General features: G+C 42.3%; 1 protein-coding gene across 2 annotated transcripts in view; it reads right to left on the bottom strand.

Annotated features, from left to right (window-relative positions):
- The window catches only part of LOC118943928 (protein eyes shut homolog), a 28393-nt gene extending 14819 nt beyond the window's left edge, over positions 1 to 13574 (bottom strand). For both annotated transcript variants that reach the window (XM_036960955.1, XM_036960956.1), the window contains exons 1-3: positions 13401 to 13574; positions 10927 to 10998; positions 670 to 1666 (exon numbers count right to left, since the gene is read on the bottom strand). In XM_036960955.1, coding sequence (XP_036816850.1) covers positions 670 to 1447 — 778 coding nt within the window. In that variant the 5' untranslated portion in view covers positions 1448 to 1666; positions 10927 to 10998; positions 13401 to 13574. The remainder of the gene's footprint in view (positions 1 to 669; positions 1667 to 10926; positions 10999 to 13400) is intronic.
- Positions 13575 to 13924: the final 350 nt, after the last annotated feature.

Here is a 13924-nt window from a genome sequence, read left to right as displayed (position 1 = left end):
CCAATGAAGTGCACTACTTTTGACCAGAGCCCTATGTGTACTATGAAGGGAAAAGGGTGCAGTTTGGGACAGAATCTGGATATTCTTGAAATAAATGCATTAAGCTAGATGAGAACTAGTAATTATGATAGATAAATAATATGGAAGTATCTCCAAGCAATAGGGTTGTAACATTAGGGTTATGTTCCAAATTGCACCCTATTCTCGATATAGTGCACTATTTTTTACCAGAGCCCACAACGTATGGAATAGGGTGCCATTTGGGACACAGGCTTAGCCTCCAGGTAGGTAGGTGGATTCTGTCACGGCAGATTTAATTAACGAGAGCAATTTATTTTAGCATTTATAGTAATTGAAGGTACAACAATCCATTGAGTTTAGCATTTGGTGGATGAGTACAGGGTGTAAAGTAAAGCATCAAACCCTGATGAAGGCTATTTGGCCACAACATTGGTTAAATAAATCCACTGCAAGGAGAGGGGAGTGTGCAACTTTAGCATTTTCACAAAGTAGCTTAAAAAGAGATCAACATCCATTTTTGGACTACCGGTATATATAGCGTATCTCTGGCGGGGGGGGGGGCTTTGTTGTTGTTTGAACTGCAGAATGCCCCTTTAAAAACATAACAGTAGTAACATCAAAGTCATAATTCTCAGTTGTATTCCTCACCTGTAAAAAGTGGAGGGCACAAACACTTATACGTTGCGTGGATGTGATGTGTCGTACCATTGGTTACACAGACTCCTTCGTTCTCACATGGGTTTTCCAAACACGCATCAAACTTCTCACAGAACTTTCCAGAGTAATGCTGGCGGCACTGACAGCGGTACGCTCCGTCTTCCCAAAAGCTTGTCCTACAAACACCGTTCCCGGAGCAGAGTCGCACTAGTGGGCTGCTTTGACACTGTTGTTCCTTCACAGAGACGTTGAGACGAAGACCCAGCTTGCAGAGCTGTGAATTCCCCTCATGCGAAGCTATGAAATAATGAAGGCCCGGGAGAAGCCACTTAGGTTGGACCTGCCTAGACGCATTCATAACGTCATCGGAACAGAGAAACTGGTCTTGTGACTGTGGTGCAGTGGAACAACTTTCAAAGTCCTCCTTTGACACATTGAGGATCCTGATACCGTATAAATCCAGAGTGGCATCAATAGAAACAAACAGCTTGACGCCAAACTGCACCTCTAGAGGACAAATCTGAGGTAAGTTCCAAGTTGGCGGAACATCTGACTTTTGGGTCTCTGTCCTTTCTTGATCACCCCAACATTGGACCATACTATCACAGATGTTTTCCATGAGTGTCCATTTCACCTGAGCAGTTTGTGGTTGTAGGTGCCATTCCAGATTGGCTGGTCGGTTGCAGACTGTCTGGCTGTGAACAACTATGCAGCCATTGAGAAAATAGCTTATTATGACAGCGATGATGTGAAATGAAAGCCTCTGCATTTTTAAGTTTCTCCCTTTTGGTGCTTCCCTATTCGCTTTCGTACAGGTCTTCAGAGCTTTCGTACAGGTCTTCAGAGCTTTCGTACAGGTCTTCAGAGCATTCCTGAAGACATTTAATTTGAGGAATGTTCAGGTAAAAGAGATGTAATTAAATTCCTGTCTGATAAAGTCAGAGGTCCAATGGAGGAGGCTAGATGAACGTCATGGCAACACACCAACCTAAAGACAAAACAAGTAAGAGTTTGATTAGCAAAAATCAATCAAAAATATCATATTTTATGTCAATATGACAACCTTGAATGATGCTGCTGATGAAAAATGTAAATGTTTATACTGCCTGGACTTCCAACAATGTGAACGTCAACTAAACTAGTTATGTTTTAGTCTAAACCATTTTGTGTCAACATGACAACATTTTGAATGACAGTCCTAATCCTCAAAATATACAATCAAGTTTAAGTAAGTCAGTTCTGACATTGCAGGCTACATGTATAGTTAACACTGCAGTGACTTCACCATCAGTTGTTTGATCTGACCTAGGATCAAATACTATTATATAAGCGCTAGTCTGCCTGGAGCGAGAGATGGGAAAGGCGGGTTGACACTTTTGGGACTCTTCTATTAGCAAGTAGAGCTCAATTAAGCACAGATAAAGTATTTGAAATCATTTCAAATAGTATTTTAACCCAGGTATGGGTTGTACCGCTGCTGACCACCGAGAATGTCACATAGCCTCATTTCCCTGAGGTTTATACAACCAGTGACAGCGTCAGATAAAATATTTCCTCTCTCGCTCACACACACACACAGACACACACAGACAGATACCTCAGTGTCAAGCATGTGAGATGAGTTAAACCAGAAGCAGTTGTCTCTCTCCCCTAGGACCTTCTCTAACCCGTGTACTCCAGATAAAAGAACTAGGGAGTAGAGATAAAAAAAAAGCCCTGTCTACGTCCCAAATGACACCATATGGGCCCTGGTCAAAAGTAGTGCACTATGTAGGGAATAGGGTACCATTTGAGACACCCGTCCCCCAGTGTTACTGTAACTGCACATTCCCACTGTCAGATCTGTCTGACTCACAATGACTGATATGAATAACTGCCTGGTGATAAAGTAATACATAGAGAAGTGTGAATACACAGAGCAGTAGTATCAATACAAGGGGGAGTGATAAAGTCAATGAGATTGGGGAGGGTATTGTAACTGAATGCTTTGTAGGGAACTCGGTAGCGGCCTACACTGTTTGACAGAGCAAGCTGTCTGGAAAGGGATTGTTCCTGCTTTGCATTGGCAAAGATCCCTTTGACCTGAAAACATTGTATTTCTATCAACGGTTGTTTTATCCACATTGTATGATTGTAAAGCAATGAGAAACAATCATGCGAGCGTACTGTAGTCAATTGCAATGACATGGTGACAATGCTGGACATACTGTAGTTATCTCTATCAATAATGAACCATGTTTCCAGTTTAAACATGGTGTCCTTGTATATGAAACCATATCACAATCCCTTCCCATCTATAGCCATCCCATTGAAGTGTTATCCTTTCTGAAACGTTACACTGTAGTATGGATAGCAGACTCACTCCTGACCAGACCAGACAGACAGTTAGACAGTTAGAGAAAGGAGAATGACAGTGAAAGAAAAAGGAAGACAGAAGAAAGAGAGAACCTTCCAGTGCAGCAGCCCTGTAGCAGTACCATCATCAACAACCAGGCCTGTAGCAGTACCATCATCAACAACCAGGCCTGGAGCAGTACCATCATCAACAACCAGGCCTGGAGCAGTACCATAATCAACAACCAGGCCTGGAGCAGTACCATCATCAACAACCAGGCCTGGAGCAGTACCATCATCAACAACCAGGCCTGGAGCAGTACCATCATCAACAACCAGGCCTGGAGCAGTACCATCATCAACAACCAGGCCTGGAGCAGTACCATCATCAACAACCAGGTCTGAAGCAGGGCAGTACCATCATCAACAACCAGGCTTGGGGCAGTATCATCATCAACAACCAGGCCTGGAGCAGTACCATCATCAACAACCAGGCCTGGAGCAGTACCATCATCAACAACCAGGCCTGGAGCAGTACCATCATCAACAACCAGGCCTGGAGCAGTATCATCATCATCAACCAGGCCTGGAGCAGTACCATCATCAACAACCAGGCTTGGGGCAGTATCATCATCAACAACCAGGCCTGGAGCAGTACCATCATCAACAACCAGGCCTGGAGCAGTAACATCATCAACAACCAGGCCTGGAGCAGTACCATCATCAACAACCAGGCTTGGGGCAATATCATCATCAACAACCAGGCCTGGAGCAGTACCATCATCAACAACCAGGCCTGGAGCAGTACCATCATCAACAACCAGGCTTGGGGCAATACCATCATCAACAACCAGGCTTGGGGCAGGGCAGGGCAGGGCATTACCATCAACAACCTTCCTTGATTAACAATTTGCAATTGTTTATAACGGGGCTCTCCAACCCTGTTCCTGTAGAGCTACTGTCCTGTAGGGCTTCACTCCAACCCTAATAAAGTGCACCTGATTCTAATAATGAATTGGTTGATAAACTGAATTAGATAAATTACCACTGGGCTTGGAGCGAAAACCGTACCGTTTGGGACGCAGTCGGAGACAGGAAGGAACGACGCCATTGTGTTCCTCAGCTCACCATCTCTCTCACAGTACAGTCGTTTGGGAGGGAGGTAAAGAAACGAGCGTGGAAAGTCTGTACTGATAACCCAGCTTTACTGTGGATAAAGACAAATCCAGCTGCCCTTTACTATGCAAAGATTGTATAAATACTGTACATTTATTTTGTATTCATAAACAAATCAACTATGTTGCTATAATTAAAATAATAATATTTATTATATTGGGTAATAGACCAATAATAACGAGACTGGACAGTATAATTGTTTTACTGTGTTTCTATAGTAGGAAGAATAATCTCTATACGTGTGGAGGTTAATTACTATGTAATCAGAGGCTCATGATTACTGAACAAACAAAAAGGAAACCACAACTGGATACATAGGTTGTCTCCCAAATGGCAGAAAAATAAAAAGAGTGCCATAGAGTACCACAGTATGAGTCATAATACCCATAACACCTAGCCGTCAAACAGGGAAATGGTTCCAATCGTTTTTCCACCACTAATTTTTCCCATAGTGGATTTTAGAAACACTTAAAATAAGGGCTGTGTTTCGTGTATTCTTACCCTGGTGTGACGTTTTAATAATAATGTAAATCTCTCTAGGACAAGGTAATTTTATCAATATAGTCACCTGTATTTATCCACAAAAAAATTAAATGCTAATTTGCTGCTATCATAAAGAACTACAAATACCATGGTGATCTGGACGAGACTCCCAAATTGAAGCAAAGGTAAGAATCTCTGGATTAACTATCGAATGTTAGCTAAATGTAGTAATGAATACATTGGCTACATTTCTTTAACTTGACAATGCTGTCAACTGTCTTGTGCAAGTTTTACATTGACACAATACCTGTTTAGCAAAGGCTTCAGCTAGAGATGACGTGCAGATCCTACTTAACTATTGCTGTACATATACTATTCTTCAAATATACTACATATTCTATCCATATACTGTCCATATTGTCTATTCATCCCATCACATTTATACTCCGGACTTCGACATTTCTCATCCTAATATTTCTTATTTAACTTTTTAGATTTGTGTGTATTGTTGTGTATTGTTAGATATCACTGTACTGGGATTTGTAGTCTTGCATGATGTCTACTTTGACGCTAATTAGCATTTTCGAATATGAGACTAAATACAGGCGACTATATTGATAAAAGTCACCTTGTCCTAAAGAGATTTACAAGGTTATCAAAACGTCACACCAGGGTAAGAATACACGAAACACAGACATTATTTTACGTGTTTCTAAACTCCCCTATGGAAAAAAAACTATTGAAAAGCTTTCCTTGTTTGACCACTAGGTTTTATGGGCATTATGACACCTCCACTGTGGGGCTCTATTTGGGGAGTATCCATGTTGTCAACAGGAACTGTCAGACATACTGAGGTATCAGATCCTAGCCTAATTATCAGCCTGGGAGGTTTTCTTTGAAGTAAATGTCAGAGTAACACGCAGGACTATAATCAAATACATGCTGGGTATTATTCCAGACCTGGGTACAAATAGTATTTGTTTTCCTTTCAAATATTTTGTGTGTTTGATTAAGCTTGTCTGGAGAGCCAAATGGGTTGCATGTGCGCTTTTGGGACTAATCCATTGTGCCAAGCAAGATCCATGAAGCACACCTGAAGTATTTGAAAGAAAACAAATATTATCTGAACCCAGATCTGACAGGTATCATCTTTCATTAAACTCACCAGATGATACATTTAGTCAAGAGACAGGTCCGTTACCATGAAAACCACCATGAATATCAGTTTCAGAATTAGGAGGCAAGGCAATACACTTTCATCATGGATGAATTTCATGGGTAAATTAAGCTAATACAGGAGAAAAAAACATTTCTATCATCCAACCTTTGCTGTAAAATCTGTATCCAATAAGCATATTTGAATTAAACAACAACTCTATGCTTAATGTCTCAGCCTGCGTAGGTAACGCGTTTGCACCGAGTCCTTATTTACCATTATGAGATGTGAAATTAGGTTTTACAATACCAGTGAGAAGGAGCAACAAGCTTGAAGAGTGCTCTATGATTGATATTCAAATTCAAGCACAGGGGCACATGTCATAATATTGATGTATGAAAAGGGCTGAGAGAGCGTATTCATGCAACAGGCCTGGTCTAAAGAACCATGGCTACACCCCAAATAGCACTCTGTTTCCTAAATAGTGCCCTTCCATTGACCAGGGTCCATAGGGCTCTGGTCAAAAGTAGTGCACTGTGTAAGGAATACTGTAGGGTGCCATTTAGAATACAGACTGATACTTTCTAGATATGATAGAACCCAGATGAAGAGGTAGTCTCTTGAGTTCTCCTTCCGTACACACAAGGATGAAATTGGGCGATGCATGGGGAGAGGAAGAGGAGAAGAGGTAACCCAAATAACAAGGCGAGAGGGGTAAGGGGATGAATTGAAGAGGGCATGGTAGTCTGTAGAAGAGTGACCTTGGGGGGAGATAAACCGAAAATGACCGACATTGCCTTCCTCTTACCGAAGCAATGCTACACAACGTTCCAGTAGTTTGTTGTAGAACCATTATCTCGTCAACAGTAATAGCCTATACATTATGTTGATTCCTGCTATGAAAGTGTGTGCCTGGCCCTGTTTGGCTGTCGGCTGTTGTGTGGGCGAGCCACTCTCACCCCTCTTCCCACTGTGACACGGAGGAGGGAGAGCTGCATTCTGAGAAGCACAAGCATATGACCATTACTCAAAATGCTATTGGGAACAAATACAGTTTTCATAGCAACTACTGTCATTCTAGTTACAGAGAGGACAGTCACAGCTTTCTGCGAGTATATTATGTATTTCTCACCTCTTAACAGAGTTCATGGCACCACTTTACAACCGGAGTAGGCTGTAGTATGGTTTTGGTGAGTGGAGAGCACCATTTGCAGCACATCAAGTAGCCTAGGCCTAGCTCTGGAACAGTTTTTAGAACATTAGCCTACATTTACTGATAGATTCATCAATTAGCCTACATGTACTGATAGATTCATCAATTAGCCTACATTTACTGACAGATTCATCAATTAGCCTACATGGCTAATAGATATATAGCAACAACATAATATTTATGTTCCCACTTCCTCAAATGGTGCATAATAGAGCCTATAGGTCAATATGCACAAGAATGTCGGCAAATTCCCTGAAGATAATTTTTTTAAATTATCATTCTGGGGCCTCATATTGCATAGAAACTATTCTAAAATACTACTAACAAACATCATTTTGAATGTTCGTACACATAGAAAAAGTGTTATTTATCAAACAATCATATGCACATCGGTAAAAGATAACTGTTGATAAATACCAATTGTTCTCAGCCTCAGTGCACGCGTGTGACCTTGGCTATGCATTTCGAAACGCCCCCAATTAACCATATATGGTCAAAATCATCCCTTTAAAAGGCCATGGGGAATATATACAACGCCGTACCATGAAATAGCCTACAACAGCGCAACCAAAATATAGGTGCTCCCTCAGTTGTGGTTTGACCAATAAAAATGAAAACATAGCTACAGAGGACCATTAGGACAATTCACGTTGCCTTAGCAATGGAAAATATATACAGAGCAAAAATATAAACGCAACATGTAAAGGGCTCCCGAGTAGCACAGCGGTCTAAAGGCATTGCATCTCAGTGCTAGAGGTGTCACTACAGACCCTGGTTCAATTCCAGGCTGTATCACAAACGGCCGTGAATGTCAATTAAGCCAGCCAGCCCCCCCCCCCCCCCCCCCCTCCCGCACCTCTCTAATTCAGAGGGGTTGGGTTAAATGCAGAGGGAAGACACATTACAGTTGAATGCATTCAGTTATACAACTGACTAGGTTTTGCCTGATGGTGTATGGAAATGTTCTCAGTTCATTTTGCATCCAGAACATAAAACATTGGCACATCGGGGGATGTGAGATGCCGATCAGCAAGCTGCAGCTGAAAAGTGCCCGTTGCCAAAAACCAAAGGGTGGATAGCACTTTGATGTTCACCGAAACGGCATGGGTTCGCCTTTCTAAAGGAGGTCTTAAATCCTCGCAAAGATTCTTAAGATTGGTTTTGGGAAATGATATCTGATGAACCAATCTGTAACTCCTGCAAAAAAAAAAAGTCCCACCCGTCTCTAAAAATGCACTCTCTGCAAAATGCAGCGTTGACCAAATTTTCCAACAGAGCAAGATCTGCCATCTCATTCGATTTCCCATTATGTCAGTGAAACAATGGTTACACTTTCACACGTACGTTTAACTTAACAAATGACCGTACTTTATATGGATTATTATCGTAACAAATGCACTGATGTGGTCAAATTAAATATAGCCTGTCAAGATATGTTGCATGAATTCACAATAGAAATACACCGCCATGCAATCTCCATAGACAAACATTGACAGTAGAACGGCCTTACTGAAGAGCTCAGTGACTTTCAATGTGACACCATTACAGGATGCCACATTTTAAACAAGTCAGTTCATCAAATTTCTGCCCTACTAGAGCTCAACCCGTTGTAGCGTGTAGCATGTAAAAACCATTGTCCTCGGTTGCAACACTCACTACCGAGTTCCAAACTGTCTCTGGAAGCAACGTCAGCACAATAACTGTTCGTCGGGAGTTTCATGAAATGGGTTTACATGGCTGAGCAGACGCATAAAACCCGAAGATCACCATGCGCAATGTCAAGTGTCGGCTGGAGTGGTGTAAAGCTTGCCGCCATTGGATTCTGGTGCAGTGGAAACTTGTTATCTGGAGTGATGAACCACGCTTCACCATCTGGCAGGCCGACGGACGAATCTGGGTTTGGCGGATGCATATTGTCACTGTAAAGTTTGGTGGAGGAGGAAAAATGGTCTGGGCTGTTTTTCATGGTTTGGGCTAGGCCTCTGAGTTCCTGTGAAGGGAAATCTTAACACTACAGCATACTACAATGACATTCTAGACAATTCTGTGCTTCTAAATTTGTGGCGACAGTTTGGGGAAGGCTCTTTCCTGTTTCAGCATGACAACGCCCCCGTGCACAAAGCCAGGTCCATACAGAAATGGTTTGTCGAGATCAGTGTGTAAGAACTTGCCTGGTCTGCACGGCTGACCTCAACTCCATCAAACACCTTTGGGATTAATTGGAACGCCGACTGTGAGCCAGGCCTAATCGCACAACATCAGTGCCCAACCTCACTAATGCTTGTGGCTGAATGGAAGCAAGTCCCTGCAGCAATGTTCCAACATCTAGTGAAAAGCCTTCCCAGAAGAGTGGAGGCTGTTATAGCAGCAAAGGGGGGACCAACTCCATATTAATGCCCATCATTTTGGAATGAGATGTTCGATGAGCAGCTGTCCACATACTCATGCAGTGTACATGAGGCCCCTGGATCCTATTTTTACATTTTCTGCATCAACATATCAATCATATATTCCCTGGATTTGTTAGCTTCATTTTTTAAATCTCCATCTCAGTTGTCTTAGTTGGCACTGGAAAACAATGTGTCTAGAGCCCCGTCACTAATGTCAAGTGGTTACACTTATCCATTACATTTCTTTCCTTCATGTTGTATTCATTGTTATCCAGCAAAATAGTTACATTTCTCACGATGTGTATTTAGTGTCCATATCACCCAGCTCTAATCTGGATGACATTGGCTGACTCATGGGAGAGAGGAGTAATGAGGAGAGGCTGAGGGAGGGAGGGGGGGGGGTGAAGAGGGGCATCTAATGGTCTCACAGAGACACTCCTGCCGTGCTCGGTGTCAGCTTGGCGCAGCATGGATAATAGGATGACAATCACACATGTGCTGAGGCCAACGGATCAATAACACAGTATTGGTAAATCTCTCTCTCTCCTATTCTTTATTTTCTTTCCTTGCTCTCCATTTCTCTTTCCCCATCCCTCGCTCGCAAGAGACACTTGCTTGTGCTAATTTATCACATGGAAATAGAATTGCCTGTATTAGTTCTTCCAAAGGGTTTAGACATGAGAATATCTTCCAGATGCTGAGGACGAGACATGATGGAAGCTGTGATCCAATGGAAGTGAGAGGAAATGTACACCACAAAATATTGAGGTTTAACATTAGTTAAAACATGGGGGGAGAATGTAAAACATGTTGCAAGCTAATACTGTAGATCAATATTGTGACTGTTTGTTTTTCCCCCTGGAATCCCTCCACTGGTGTACCACAGAAAAAAATAAACCAATGAAATAGGCCAAAAAATGAATCCCAAACATTTGATTGGTTGTCAAAATACAGGCTAAGCTATATTGTGAATAAAGGCCATGTCAATGGTAAACAAATTCAGGAAAAATAAGCAATTCCAGTGTTTCCCCAACGTTGGAAAAGTTAGCTAATTTCCTGCAAATCTACACATTTTGCCATGAGGCAGAGAGAACATGTTTAAGTTTGAAAGAACATTTCCTGCAATTCTACACATTTTGTCATGGCTTGTGCCTTGTTCTTATGCTATCTGACTGACTCAAAAATAACAAATCAATAGGAGCCCCATGCCGTTTTTGGAATTTTAGATTCTCCCTGCCTAGTTTTTATTTCGATTAGTTGTCAAAGATTATCTTTAAAAATATATTGCTCCATCTGGTTTTAGTCATTTAAGTTAACACTAAAAATGTTTTACCATCCTGGAAATTATTTTCCAAAGATGCTTTGTTTCCCATGCGAAATAGAGGAGAAACTGGATTCAAAGAAAGAAAGAAGTTTGTAGCTTTTTCTTGCCTGGGGACAGGATCTCCCTCAGGTCTGATGAGCTGCCCCCTCTGGGCAAAGGAGTCACAACAAACCTTTTTTCCAGGAATGAGACGTGATGCCTGGTTTAGTCCGACTACAGTCAGTCATAGAGGTCACACGCCAGCCTAAGAGAAAATGAAACAATTAAATAATGTAGGCCTACTAATTATCACCAACAATCCCACACATCTGATTGGTAGTCAAGAGCTGTGTAGGGACAGTGAAAATCAGGGATAGTTGTAAACCTGAAGCTTATCAATAATGGAATGTAGATCAATCACCATTCATTCTGTATTTGTGTAGCCAGGAAGCAATTACAATTATTTTAGAAAAAATGATGAGGAATGCTGCAGCCCTGGGGACAAGATGTCTCAGGTCTGATGAGCTGCCCCCTCTGGGCAAAGGAGTCCCAACAAACCTGTTTCCAGGAATGAGACGTGATGCCTGGTTTAGTCCGACTATAGTCAGTCAGAGGTCACACTCCATCCAGTCAGCCAGCCAGTCAGTCAGAGGTCACACTCCATCCAGTCAGTCAGAGGTCACACTCCATCCAGTCAGCCAGAGGTCACACTCCATCCAGTCAGCCAGCCAGTCAGTCAGTCAGTCAGCCAGCCAAAGAAGCCAAATCAAATAACTGTCTGACAAATCAACCAGCTGTTTTGTTTTATATAAGGTCAGCCAGTAACAGTAATACAATCTTGCATTTCACACTGGCAAGCTCCCGATCACATAAATCACTTGTTGAGGAGGAATTGTCTCTCTGAACACTGACATCAAAACACTTATTGACTTGTCGGTTTGCTGACAGTTGAATTTGTCACGTTTGAAAAGCAAGGAAGAGTCTCACTAAGGATCAGCAAAATAAATGACCATGATTTGCAAGTGTGTTACAGGCCTATGGATTCACACAAGCACACACACTGTACACTCAAAGGCCTCTTGCACGTTCTTTCCCTCTCCTCCCTCCCTCCTGCACGTTCTTTCCCTCTCCTCCCTCCCTCCATTACGTCCTTTCCCTCTCCTCCCTCCCTCCATTACGTCCTTTCCCTCTCCTCCCTCCCTCCATTACGTCCTTTCCCTCTCCTCCCTCCCTCCATTACGTCCTTTCTCTCTCCTCCCTCCCTCCATTACGTTCTTTCCCTCTCCTCCCTCCCTCCCTCACGTTCTTTCCCTCTCCTCCCTCCCTCCATTACATTCTTTCCCTCTCCTCCCTCCCTCCATTACGTTCTTTCCCTCTCCTCCCTCCCTCCTGCACGTTCTTTCCCTCTCCTCCCTCCCTCCTGCATGTTCTTTCCCTCTCCTCCCTCCCTCCTGCACGTTCTTTCCCTCTCCTCCCTCCTGCATGTTCTTTCCCTCTCCTCCCTCCCTCCATTACATTCTTTCCCTCTCCTCCCTCCATTTCCAGCAGAAAGGTTGCAGGTCAATGCAGAGCACTGAGGAATATGATGATGAAGAAGCTGTTAAATAGACATGCATATAGCTTCTGTCCCAAATGGCTACCTATTCCCTCTATAGTGCACTACTTTTGACTAGGACGCATTGAGTATCCCATAGGGCTCTGGTTAATGGTGCACTACACAGGGGATAGATTTTGGGATGCATTTATATCATTTCACTATTGATTTCCCGGATCAATCCAATTATCTGGAACACCCATAAATCCTGATGATTATTTCTTAAACCACCCAAAAGCATTGACTTATTACAGGCTTTCATTCTATCGTTTATACCTCTAATTGACTGCTTTAATTACAGTGTATGAGACCATACTGTATGCTACGTGTGTAGGCTATTAATAAGAAGTGCAAGATCCACATCCAGGAACCTGTACCTCTACTTGACATGATTTGCTTATGACATCCCCCTATGAAAACGTAGGACTCAAAGACTAACCTTGTCCATGGCATGTGTCATTCACACAGTTCATACATAGGTCTGATGATCGAATTATTGGTGGATACTGGTGTGTTCTCTGGTGATAAATGTCAAGTGCCAACGGTGTATAGTACCATCGTCTCTAGAATCTAGAATAGACTGTGGAGAATATAATGAGTCACAGGCGCTCTCATTCTGTAGACTTAGACAATGTCAAGAATGCGTTTGTTTTCTACAGTTAATAACACATTATATTTTACCACTCGTAAGATGAATTTGGTAGCCAATATATTTTTATTAAACTACGACGTCGTCTCCGTTCGCACAAGGAGGACATAATTGCTATTCTCCAATCACCAACTATAGCCTATGGCGAGTGGAGGCAATTACGGCACGGCCATGATAATGCCTGGCTACATGCATTCATTTATTCGCAATTATAATGTACACAAAGTAACCGTAGACTATTTCAGCAACAGCCACCACGTCTGCCCCCGCTCTAGAAATGCTCAAGGCCCTGGGTTTAACTAGGATATAATCTGACTACACACAGGGCCATCTGCTGCTGGCGCCTCTACGTTCGAGCTCCCTGCTCACCAATTTAGTTTCGCGCGTCGTTCAATACAGAATTATCACATACGTGTATGCTCACCCTCAGTTGAACATGTTGCAGCAGCACACTTCGAATGATGGTTAGTTGCAAAAGTACATGGAGTCATATGTTTCCAATTTAAAAAAGGATAGCTACAATGTTTTCTTTGGACATGTGAGACAACACCGGAAGCCTCGGTGAAGGACCTGTTGCTACGGAAACCTGACGCTTAGAGAGCTATCAGGGCTCGAGCAGCAGGTGTTTCTCTGAGCCCATGATGAGAATATCGGAATAACAGTCATGGATATGAGAGAGCCTAAAAGCAAAGTTGGCTATGGGAAATTATACTGATTCGAATAAGACACAGGAGTAGATATTGAGCGCATTACAGTTTTGCAAACAATATAATATATTTTCAGCAATATCGGCAAGGAGATTCATGCAAAAAAATTCTCAAATGTCCAAGCATTTATGATAAGACCAAAACTTTGGCAAATGTAATGTAGCAATATCTATTCAATTAAATGAATAGTGAATCTATCAATATTGTCATTCATCAGATCAGACATAGCCCAAACAAAACA

This window comes from Oncorhynchus mykiss, chromosome 23, assembly GCF_013265735.2.
Source record: "Oncorhynchus mykiss isolate Arlee chromosome 23, USDA_OmykA_1.1, whole genome shotgun sequence".
Taxonomy (NCBI): Eukaryota; Metazoa; Chordata; class Actinopteri; order Salmoniformes; family Salmonidae; genus Oncorhynchus; species Oncorhynchus mykiss.
This window is presented reverse-complemented; position numbering and strand designations above follow the sequence as displayed.